The 11,779-nt window shown below is 28.6% G+C and overlaps 3 protein-coding genes across 3 annotated transcripts; all 3 read left to right on the top strand.

The window, feature by feature from the left end:
- Positions 1-719: 719 nt before the first annotated feature.
- Positions 720-4,714, top strand: LOC122500787. Its single transcript, XM_043609883.1, has 2 exons — positions 720-2,657; positions 4,614-4,714. Exon 1 carries the CDS (start codon positions 1,279-1,281, stop codon positions 2,305-2,307), a length of 1,029 nt encoding a protein of 342 aa, XP_043465818.1. The 5' UTR covers positions 720-1,278; the 3' UTR covers positions 2,308-2,657; positions 4,614-4,714.
- Positions 4,715-4,841: 127 nt separating this feature from the next.
- On the top strand, positions 4,842-6,630 carry LOC122500793. The gene is made up of 4 exons (XM_043609896.1): positions 4,842-4,966; positions 5,069-5,288; positions 5,655-5,932; positions 6,269-6,630. The coding sequence occupies exons 1-4, from the start codon at positions 4,912-4,914 to the stop codon at positions 6,385-6,387; spliced, it is 672 nt and encodes a 223-aa protein (XP_043465831.1). The 5' UTR covers positions 4,842-4,911; the 3' UTR covers positions 6,388-6,630.
- A 2,960-nt stretch (positions 6,631-9,590) lies between these two features.
- LOC122500779 lies at positions 9,591-11,179 on the top strand. The gene is made up of 5 exons (XM_043609869.1): positions 9,591-9,598; positions 10,262-10,448; positions 10,528-10,622; positions 10,716-10,854; positions 11,013-11,179. Exons 1-5 carry the CDS (start codon positions 9,591-9,593, stop codon positions 11,121-11,123), a joined length of 540 nt encoding a protein of 179 aa, XP_043465804.1. The 3' UTR covers positions 11,124-11,179.
- The last annotated feature ends 600 nt before the right edge of the window (positions 11,180-11,779 follow it).

Below are 11,779 nucleotides of genomic sequence, written 5' to 3' on the forward strand. Positions count from 1 at the left end.
GGAAATTATAAAGGAAATATTAAATTTACTCCTTCAAGTAAAAAGTGCTGACCGAATAAAAAGAGTAAAATTACAAGTTCAAGGTAGTTCCTGGTCATTTTAGAAGTATATATTCAAAAGAATAATATTAAGATACATTTTTTAAAAAAAATATAAGTTAAGAATTATTATCTAAAAAAACTATGACAAATTAATAATACTTTAATTTTATTTTTATTTTAATGTTTCCGACAATTAATAGAATTGTAACAGGTTTCTCTCATGACGATATAAGTGAGATAAAAGAAAGAATAGAATCCGTGGAAGAATTCAGTCAAAGACTGTCTTTGCAGTGTAGAATTTTAGAGCGTAATATCGAAAGGGTAGAGAAACGTGGTATATTTTTAGTAAAATGGTTATTTGCTTTAAGCGATTGCAGTGACCAACAAAGACAATCAAATCAAGAAATTAAATCCGATTTGTTAGTCAAGCAAGATCAGATTAATAATTTAATTTCAGAGTTCAAGAATTTAAAGCTAGGATAATTTTTATTATACTTTGGTCATATGACACCAGAATTCTTACAATTATTGCATAAAAATCCTACGGACCTTTATAATAGGCTAGATTCAGCAGTATACAACTTGCATGAAATTTTACAAAAATATATACTATTAAACAAAAATTTAGAAAAAGCACAACGGTCTTTAAATTTAGTAGAGTGTACGATTAGAGGAACAGATTACAGGATAAGAGTGAATAAAAAAGATATAGAGCAAATTACTGAACGATTAAATCAACTTTATTTATAAGGAAGCTTTTAATTTTAGTTTTTTTTATCATTAATTTCTGTCGAGAATCTAGAGTTAGTGTTGTTTTATTTCTTATTTAATCTATATTTTTCATGGTTGTAAACGAGAACATACCAGAAAGATCTAAAGTAGTTCTAGAAAGCCCAAAAATAATTGGTGGGCATAATCATAGGGGGAATAATAATTGATGTGCAAGGACAAGAAACTTATTTTCAAGTAGGCTATAATAGGTTGGAAACAGGCCGAAAGTTTAGGGTGGATATCTCATCTTTCAGTATACGCGAATTTTTGGTATTTTTTAAACATATAAGAAAGAGGGTTTTTTTTATTTTTTTTTTATTTTTTTTTGCCAATTTTTTAAAAAAATATATATATATACAAAATAAACGACGGAAACGTGGTTCCAAATGGAGGAAATCAACCTCCACACGATAGGGGAGAAGTACAAGAAGTACAGGATCCTCATAATGCAACTGTAGCGGATACAATGAGAAACAGGGTAGATATAAATTTGCCTCGGGTAGTACAGGCTCAACGACCAGTAGAAATAGTTAATGAGAAAAACGCTACAGTAGTGGTAGTTCAATCTTTAAAAAATGACATGTCTATGGAAAGAGCCATGAAGCATGTACCCGATTACGATGGTTCAAATATGTCAGTCAAGGAGTTTATTCAGGACATAGTATATGCCGCCTCAAAAATCAACGCAACTTGTGAAGCCGACCTAATTTCGGAAATTCTATGTAAACTTAAGGGCAGTGCAAGAGATTGCGCTAAAGGAAAAAATTTCGCTGGAATAGGGGAACTTATAGACACGTTAAAGGAACGTTTTGCAACGGGTCAACCATATGAAGCCTATTTCGTTCAAATAATAAATTTAAAAATGTACAGAGAAGAAAGCGTAAATGACTTATATGATAGATTAACATCATATTCAAGTGGATGTAAAGCTGCTTTATATCCAACGTATAACCAGGCGGAAATAGCTATTATTATGAGGCCATTTAATCAGACAGCTCTCAGAGCATTCATTGACGCGTTACCCGATGACATTTCAGGATCAGTAGACCGTCATGACCCCGTGGATTTAACAACTGCACTTACATACATACGAATTCTAGGAAGACCATTACTAAGAGAGGAAAGGGCATCAGTTTCATTTTTCTATAATGCGTTAGTAACACAATCTAAGCCGGTAGATCCAATTCCTTTTATAGATCCGGAATCGAATAAAGAAAAGATAAAACTAAAAAAGGAAGTAAAACCGGTACCCAGAATATTGAGAATTAAAGCAAGAACCAAGCAAATAGTCAGCATTCCTGTAATTAACGAAGACCTAAGGCCGATTCCAGAATGGATATACGTAAGGTTGACACGCGCGCAACGTTCACGCAAAGCTTACGCGCGCGTTGGTTCTGACGTCACTAATGTAGTGTTGCCAACTGCTAAAAGTTCATGCAGTTTAGTGTTTAGTATAGGCCTAGTTTGGTTAGTGCTTATATTTTGTGATTGCTAATAATTAACTAAATCGTTTTTTATTTTTTAAAAAATGGAAGATTTCATGACATTCCTCTTCATCTTTATACAGTGGTTCAATTTAATTCGTATGTATCTAAGTATTAACAAGGAAGTGTTTCGTCGATGGTGGGTTAAGCCTCATATTCGAGTTCAAATGAGGGAAATTTTTGGAGCTTACGATGCTCTTTTTGAGAACTTTTTAATGCAGGACCACGAAAGTTTTAGAAAAATGGTGAGAATGAGTGTCCAACAATTCGAGGAATTACACCAATTAATACAACACCGGCTCGAAAAACGCAGTTTAAGAAAGCCATTGTCTACGAGGCTTCGCTTGGTTGTTACTTTGAGGTTAGTATTCGCCATGCCTTATAAAATGTTTGCTATAATTTTCTTGAATTTTTTCAAAAATATTTAGTATAGAAAATCAGGGTTGCCACAGGTCAGGGAAATCAGGGAAAAGTCAGGGATTTTTACTAAAAGTACTGGAAAAAATTAAATTTTTAAAATTCATGAGAAAACTCTGAATTTTTTTCCTTTTTGCCTCGTAAATTATGATATTACCTCGAATTTTAATACAAAACCTTCAATTTTTTAAATTTCTGACAATAATTTATTTTAAATAACTTAATTTTTCAAAAACTATCATAAAATTATGACTTACAAATTATTTTATAAATAATTTTTACAATTTTCATAAATACTAGATTGATAGAAGAATTTCAGTTAAAAATACTAAAAAAAATTGGATTTTGTAAAAGTTACAAATGATTACAGAAATTCAATTGTTTTCAAAAGTTACAAAAATTCTTCGCAAAATTTTAATTATGTTCAAAAATTAAAAATAGATTCTTGTCAAAATTTCAATTATCTTTTATAAATAATAAAATTCTTCTTCGAAATTCAATTATTTTTAAAAATTTTAATAAAATTCTTGTAAAAATTCCACAGGAATTCAATTATTCAATATTTAATAAATTTCTTTGAAATAATTCAATTATTTTCATAAGTAATAAAATTTTCACAGGAATTCAGTTATTTAAAATACAAAATTTCATAAAATTTTTCGAAAAATATCAATTATATAAAAAGATTTTTATAAAATATTGTCATGAATTCAATTATTTTTGTAAATAATAAAATTCTTCACTGAAATTCAATTATTTTTATAAACTTGAATAAAATTCGTTGTAAGAATTCAATTATTTATATAAATAATAAAATTTTTCTCCGACATTCAATTATTTTATGAAAATTTTAATTATTTATTTAATTATTATTTTTATGAATTATTTGTTATCCAATATTTTAATCAAATTCCTCGATAAATGAAATTATTCTTAAAAATATTATTAAAATTTGTCAAATGAATTCAATTACTTAAAATTTTATTGATAAAATTCTTTATGAGAATTCAATTTTAACAAACATTCAATTATTCAATAAATTATTTATTTTTTAATTTAAATAATTTAATTTTTTTAGAATTTTCTAATAAAAGTTGATTTAAAAATGAATAAACGAATAATCGATTTATTATTATTTATAAAAATAATTGAATTATTGCAACGAATTTTATTACATTTTTTTTTAAAATTGATTTTTTTTGTAAAATTGTACTTCTTGTAAAAATAATTGAATTTTTGCGAAGGATTATTTTTAGGATTTTTATAAATAATTAACTTACTTTAAAAAATTTTATGGCAATGTAAATAATTACAAAACATGAAGAAGACGATCACTCCGAGTCTTCCACTCGGAGTAATCGTCTTCTTCATGTTTTGTAATAATATTCTTATAAGTTGTTGCATTTCAAAATGGTTTAAATTAGAATATTTTGAAGAATTTTATTTCCTAAAGAAAAATAATAATGATTAAATATTTATTTAAGAAAGAAGTTATATTGATGTTTTAAAATAATTTTACTATTAAAGAAGTTTGTAAATAAATGTAATAGAACATTTTTTTTGAGTATCTAATAATTTTTAGAGTGAATCAGAATATTCTTTAGGGTCAGGGAAAAAGTGAAATTTTTTCTGGAAATCAGGGAAAAATAAAATTAAATATTTGTGGCAACCCTGAAAATTCAAATTATTCATTACTTATATACCTAAAATTTGCCTTGAATTTGAAATCGTATAAATTTTGAATCCAAACAATAACTTATTAAATCTATATATTGGCAGTGAATGTATCATGTAGCAAAATGTGCATTGTTTTTTTTTAATCTATTGTTCTATGCATTTATTACAGAATGTTATAATTTTAAATTAACGCAATTGATATAATTTTATGATTTCATGTCAGTATCTTAGCCCATGGTGATAGTTTCTACAGCACTAGCAACTTATTTCGAATAGGTTTGTCAACTGCTTACAGCATAATTGCTGAAGTTTGTCCAGTTATCTGGGAATGTTTACAACCTTTGTACTTAAAAGGAAATCTAGTTGCTGAAGATTGGATGGTAACTGCCCAAGGTTTTCGAGCAAAATGGGATATGCCAAATTGCATTGGAGCTATGGACGGCAAAGAGATCCGAATAAAAGCACCACCAAATTCTGGTAGCCGTTATTTTAATTATAAAAGGTTTCACAGTTTTAAACTAATGGCCATGTGTGATGCTTTTTGCCGATTCTCTTGGGTAGATATTGGAGATTATGGTAAGTATAAAAAAACTCTTCATTAGATATAGGGTATTTCTACTCAATCTGTACCTGCGAATAATAAAATTACAATAAAGATCTTTTTGCTTTTAATTATAGGTGGTGTAAGCGATGTTTCGGCCTTCCAACATACTGAATTTTATCGGATGTTGGAAAATAATTTGGCCAATTTACCCAATCCAACCTACCTACCACACTCACATGACATTTCGACTCATTTCATCATAGGAGACGGGATTTTCACACTAAGGCCGTACATGATTGTGCCGTACAAGCGAAATCGACCCCTTACACCCTTACAAGAATTGTTCAATTACCGGTAAGTAATAAGAAAACAAATATTCTTCAATAATTATTGTTCTACTTTTTTTTCATTAGTAAAAATTCGATTTTAATTATTAACGTAATTTGATTCTGGAACTCTGATTTTATTACTTCATCAGTAGAAATTTACTGATTCGAATATTATCATATTCTGTTAAATTTTCTATCAATTTAAATGAGTTATATTGAATTCCCCATAATTAACCGCTTTCTAGTTATTTTTCAGTTTAAAAAAATTTTCTTATGCATATAAGGTTAAAATCCTTTTCTGTACATAATAATAAAGAAATTGAACAAGGTCATTTTTTATTTCTTCTTGGTACCTTTTTTAGTACTTATAAAACCATATTACTTCTTGCAGATTATCTCATGCACGACAGACTATAGAATGCGCATTTGGAATCCTAGCAGCTCGATGGAAAATTTTGCAATCGAAAATGTCTTTCAAGCTTGAAACATCGATCGCTGTAGTTCAATCATTAGTCTGTCTGCACAATTATATAATAACGAGAGAATTGTCTGATGATGAAGAATTTCGACAATATTTTCCTGAAAGACAAATGGACCAATTCATTCGGGAAAATAGGGCAGCAGAAAATGAAGTCGAGAATCTTTTGAATGATCGTGACAATATAATCGGTAATGACGATGTTGACGCGAATGCATTGAGAAATTTATTATCCAATTACTTTGTTCATCATTGAATATTAGAAGAAATAATAGAATATTGTGTTTCATGTAAATATTTGAAAAATTTTGAAATATGATCTTCAAGGTTCTCGTAATTCAAATTGATCACAAATTTTACGTAGAGTAAATTTGACATTTTTATTATGCTAGTCGCGCACTTCACAGTTGGATACCGCAATTCTTTGCAACTTTCTTCTACATATTTTAATAATTTAAAAGTTTTTTGATTCATCTTACAACATTGATGTTTTTAATTAAATGCAATATTTTTATTTTACTTTGCAGCTCTTCTAAAATTTGAGAACAGAATTTTGTTGTTATTAATATGCATTAAAACTGGATTTTTTTCATGCAATTCAACTGAATCTTCTTTCTTAATGTCTAAAAAAAGATTCAAGGCCTGATCTTACAACAATTTAAGTAGTTCAGTTCAATAATTTCCTTTTTTTAATTCGTTGCACTTTAAGTTTACTTTATTCTACTTTTTTGAAGACTGATTAGTCATTTTTAATAAAATTAGTATTAGCAAATATCAGAAAATTCATATTAAGGAAAAAATTCAATAATTGAATATGAACGTCAAAGTAACAATGTTTTTATTTCAATTTGAAAAAATTTTGCTTTAATACATTGTAATGTAATACAATTTTCATTTTGTTAAATAAAATAAAATTGTTTTTTTTTAATTTCGACTTCGTTAAAATTTGAATTATGACACAAAATACATATAACGCGACTAGACAGTCGTGAGGTTTGAAATGTTAATGTTTTTTAAATCAATGTTTTTGGCGATAAATAAAGTGAAATGTGTATTTGAAATCGACAATTTTAAAACTTTTTATATATTAAAACGAATGATATTTCAAATCATGTGATGAATGAACTGTGCAAAAATAATACTAGAAAATTCATTTCTTAAATTATTGTTGTTATGATATCGATTGAAATATTAATCTGTATTTTTATTATTAAATCTTTTTTTCTTAAGACTTAATATTTGACCTAATCTTAACTTTTAATTTTTTAATACTGAAATCACTTAAAAGGTTACACACTAAGTAAGAAACATAAAATACGCGTTGAACTTCATCATAACAAATATTCGTGACTCACAAATAACAGGAACGATGAATTCTATAATTTTTTAACCTCTTTCAATATAACGTAATAATTAACTCAGTCTCAAATTTTCATTTATAAATACCTAAAATATTTTAAAGTACTATAAATATTGAGCAACAAAAAATATATATTTGACACACTTAGAGTTTTAGAGTCAATTATAATAAAAGACAAAACATGAATAAAAAAATTAACGCAAATTGGAATAATATAAAAGGGTTTATCCTTCTCGTAAACGATCCATTTCATCCAGAAATAAAGGAAATAATTCCTTTTGTTGCTCTACGGAAAGAGTGAGCCAATCTTCTTCCAGTAGGTTCAAAAAACCGTCGGTAGAAACTACTGATACCATTTGTTTACTTGATTCCAGTGTATTTCCGTTTAGTTTCCTTTCTGCAACTTTCATATTTAAGGCAATTAGATCTTCTATTTTGCTCGAGCAACTGACAATAGCATCTTCAACCCGTGAATTTTTACTTTTATCATTCAATTTTTTTAGAGCAAAATCATCAAATGGTGGCACAATGGTATTTTTTTGCTTCGAACCAATGCTAGCTCTTTTTAGTACCTGCAGTTTTTTATTCAGGTCACCTTCATCACTTTCATTTGCAGTTGGTAAATAGTGCTTCCCATTCCTAAAAATTTTAGCAGACTTTAGATTTAAGCTGTTATGAGTTGTTTTTGATGTAGATGCTTTTGTTCCCATACTTTGAAAATCAAGTGAATGTTGAGAAGATCGTGGAATTGTCGCAGATAGTATTTGAGAGTCAACGATAGTTGGTTTGCAAGATGTTTCCAGTCCCACATTTTTACGTCCAGGTTCTTCACTAGCAGAGTTTGACAATGTCGAAGATGGCCCTGGAGCGTCGATCAAAATTGGTTTACGAGCAGGTAATGTTGACCAATTAACTGAATGTTGAGAAGAAATTGGTATTTTCGCAGATAGTATTTGGGAGTCGATGATTTTTGGTTTGCAAGATGTTTTCGGTTCCACATTTTCACGTTCAGGTTCTTCACGAGCAAAGTTTGACAATGTCGAAGATGGCCCTGGATATGTCGAAGATACTTTGTGAGAATCAGTGATAGTTTGTTTGGAATATGTTTCAGGTCCCATTTTTCCATCTTCATATACTGCAGGATCAAAGTTTGATAATGTCGAGAGTAAATTTGAGTCGTTGACACTAGTTCCGTGTTGAATTTCATCAACAAAAGAGTTTGATGTTTTCAACAGTGTATTTCCCTTAACGACGATATGGGAAACTTGTTTCGGAAATGTTTCTTCCCTCGAAACGTCGATTTGACTCATATTTTCGGTTTCTGATACATCCCAATATTCATCAATGATCATCAAATTTCGAAAATCACTCTCTTCATTCTGCGGTTCATGATCTACTGCATTTTTCTGGCGTGCAGTGTCATCTTCATCAATTTGTTCCTGAGAAAAATTTTGTCCTGAAAACAATGTTATTTTGATTTATAAATTTCCACAGGCCCGTGTAGCATTCCACATGAGTTAATCTGGGTTCAAATTCGAGCAACCTATAGCCTTGTTGAATAATTGAAAAATGCGAATAGAAACTAGAATTTTGCTATCTTGAAAAATTGATTTTTTTTCCATAAAAATAATAAAATTTTGAAAAAATGTACATGTCAAAAAATAAGACGAAAAATTTCAAATGATTATTTCAAACGCTTTCTTAAACAGTGCAAAGGAGCTAAATTTAACCAGCTTGAAGTTTTTGCCCTGTTCTCAACGTTCACTTTTTTGAGAAAATTTCCTCAACCCAGTGAGAAGAAACTAAAAAATTCAATTGAAAGTGTTCATTTATAAAAAAAAAAATTACTGTTTGCTTTCAATTTTCAAGGTCAGAAATTCGTTTCACTAAAACTGTTAATATCATTAAAAATGCGTAAAAAGAGCTCTAAAATCGATAGAAATATTTTTGGTTTTGTTTTAAAAAGATTACAGACATTATTTCAAAAATGTCTTGCAAAAAAAATCTTATATTTTTGACCCCCTGCAGCATAAATATTTTGTGTTTATATAAATCATTCAAAATCGCATTCAATAGGGCTATAGGTTTTGCGAAATTTTGCTCAATCCAATTCTGACCGGGGATATTGTATACATATATACAAATATTATATAATATATTTTTTATTCTACAAATAATACGAAAATAACGATTTTTAAAAATTCTAATTCGATTCTCGACTTTAAAGAATTCTTGTATAATTTAATTTCAAGTGAAACCTCTTCTTTACGATTTGAATCAGGAGAAAAAATCATTTCCATTTTATAAGTTTCCAAAAACTTCTCGAGTTTTTCATGCTTGTACTAAATTCCCATCAAATTCCGTATTTTTCCCGATCTCCCACTTGATAAACTCATAAATTTTAATAAAAGAATATAATATATATATATATATTTTTTTTTAAGCTTCACAACCTCTATAGAAAATAAATATTTTTAGAAGATGAAAACATGAAATTGTATTAATTTTAATGTTCTTTTCATAGTGATTTCAACTATATTTTAATTTTATTTTTGATACTAAATTGCAATTTTTATTTTAAAAACATTATTTAAAAATAATTTTTTTTTTTTTGTATAAAATACTGTCATAAAACTATTTGAAAAATACGAATATTTGGGTTAACAAAACATTTTGCAATAATTAACGACAAAAAAAAAATTTTTTTTTTGTTTATGTTTTTTTTTTTAAATTTTAATTATTCTATTTGAAAAAAAATATGGACAATTGTTACTATTATTCTTATGAAGACCTTTGGATATTCTGGGCCAGAATAAATTCTTCATTTCTTTCTATACAGTTTTCTTAATCATTCGTTAAATTGATTTATAGAATTCAATATAAGATCCTTATTCTTCTATCAGCTTTGACAAGCTATTCTACTCCTCCAACTTCTTCGTAAGTTGCATCAAGCGCATTTTGCAAAAAAAATTACACCGCGATTTCAATAAAAACAATGAGAATATTTACCTACAAGATTCTTTAATAATTCAATAATTTTTAAGGAAACAACAGACTTTTTTTTTTTCAATTCAAAAAAAATTTTCCAATTCTACTTTTTTTTTTGGAGTGGTTTCAAAATTTTGTTCAAATTATTTATTTCTTCTTTTTTTTTTTTTAGAATTGCCGTAGAATATGGCGATTGGATTCCTGCACCCCTGAGAAGAAATCCCAATCTGGGGTGGGATTTCAATGAAAAACTCCTTCAGAACAGTCCGCCCAAGAAATACTGTTTAATGATCTGGCGCCAAGAATATTATTGGCAGAGAGATACCGAGCAGTACTTATGCAGGGGTTTTTGGGCAACAGTAAGAAAATTAGCTCATACAATTTTCTTTCTCTTCTCTTTTTTTTTTTATCAAATTAATTGCAAAATGTTTTTGTTAGGGCGCTTTCCGGGATCCGGCCATGATCAAGATCTTAGATGACCGTGTCAGAATCATGGTGGGAGGGGAATTCAGCCGCGTCGAGGAAGAAGAGATGTAAGTGTTTTTCTTTTAAGAAACCTGATTCATCGGGATTAAAGCAAGGGCATTAGCTCTAGTAAGGGAATCTCTTCCTTTTTTTTTTTTTAGTGTTTTGAAGGACCTCTTGGCTCGTTCTCCACCGCGTTATGGGGCTTATACTGTGCGAGAGGAGCTTTTCCTCTCGTTTATAGAGGAATTCATACCCGTGGATAGAGGAATGGTGAACTTTCGTTCCCGCTGGCAATTGGTGAGCTTTATATCAATTATGAAACTGATTATGTACAAGGTGGTAGGATGTAAATGCACATACATACACATACTCATGCACACATACATACATACATGCATGCATGTGTATTTCCATTTATATACACATACATATACACATATATATATATATTTTAGTGCTATGACGTTCCGGTTGACGAGGCCTGGGAGACTGTGGGCCATCGTTCGCTAGCCGAGGGAAGGCAAGCACGCCGAGAACAAAGAAGAAGGGCTCGATTATACCACTGAGGGCGCACTAGTGTAATGTAGTAATAATAGTAATAGGACAGATCGATTTAATTACTTTTAGTTAAATTTTAATTAATTATATTAACGTATAACCTTCTTCTTTTTTTTTTTAACTATAAGTTTTTTTTTAATTAATTAAGCCTTTATTAAATATGATCAAAAAAAATTAAAAAAAATAAAATAAAAGTATCGTTATAAATTTTACTACTGGAAGGAGAACAGCAAGCGGTAACGGTAAGAATTAAAATAACAAATAATAATAGCAAATAACAGAGAAAAGAAGAGTTTTGATTGGACATGAGAATTTTTACATTCCAAAATCGTTACTGTTTTCGGTTCAATGTTAACCAAAGAATGATAAAATAATTCTATTTTGGTCAGTAATTTAAACATTTTTAAAGAAGACATTACTTCAAATAATGCAAAATTAAAAATTGATAAAATAATAGATGATAGATGTAAGATTGTATTTGATAACAGACAAGTAATCGGTTGCTTCAATCAAATAAGATTTGTGTCATGACTATGTAGAAAGATAATGCAGAATTAATTATTTTAGTTATCATTTACGACTAAATAAAATTTGGCTAACTGTACCAAGTTAAACTAAAATAAACTAAGTTAAATTTATTTAATTAAACCAACCAATCAAACTA

The sequence above is a fragment of the Leptopilina heterotoma genome, unplaced genomic scaffold, assembly GCF_015476425.1.
Source record: "Leptopilina heterotoma isolate Lh14 unplaced genomic scaffold, ASM1547642v1 Lhet_1010, whole genome shotgun sequence".
NCBI lineage: Eukaryota > Metazoa > Arthropoda > Insecta > Hymenoptera > Figitidae > Leptopilina > Leptopilina heterotoma.

Coding starts and splice junctions, on each gene's coding strand:
- LOC122500787 (XM_043609883.1), top strand. CDS start 1,279: ATGAGAAACAGGGTAGATATAAATTTGCCTCGGGTAGTACAGGCTCAA.
- LOC122500779 (XM_043609869.1), top strand. Junction 10,449..10,527: donor GCAGGGGTTTTTGGGCAACA/GTAAGAAAATTA, acceptor TGTTTTTGTTAG/GGCGCTTTCCGGGATCCGGC. Junction 10,623..10,715: donor CGCGTCGAGGAAGAAGAGAT/GTAAGTGTTTTT, acceptor TTTTTTTTTTAG/TGTTTTGAAGGACCTCTTGG.
- LOC122500793 (XM_043609896.1), top strand. CDS start 4,912: ATGGCCATGTGTGATGCTTTTTGCCGATTCTCTTGGGTAGATATTGGA. Junction 4,967..5,068: donor GGTAGATATTGGAGATTATG/GTAAGTATAAAA, acceptor TTTTAATTATAG/GTGGTGTAAGCGATGTTTCG. Junction 5,289..5,654: donor CAAGAATTGTTCAATTACCG/GTAAGTAATAAG, acceptor TACTTCTTGCAG/ATTATCTCATGCACGACAGA.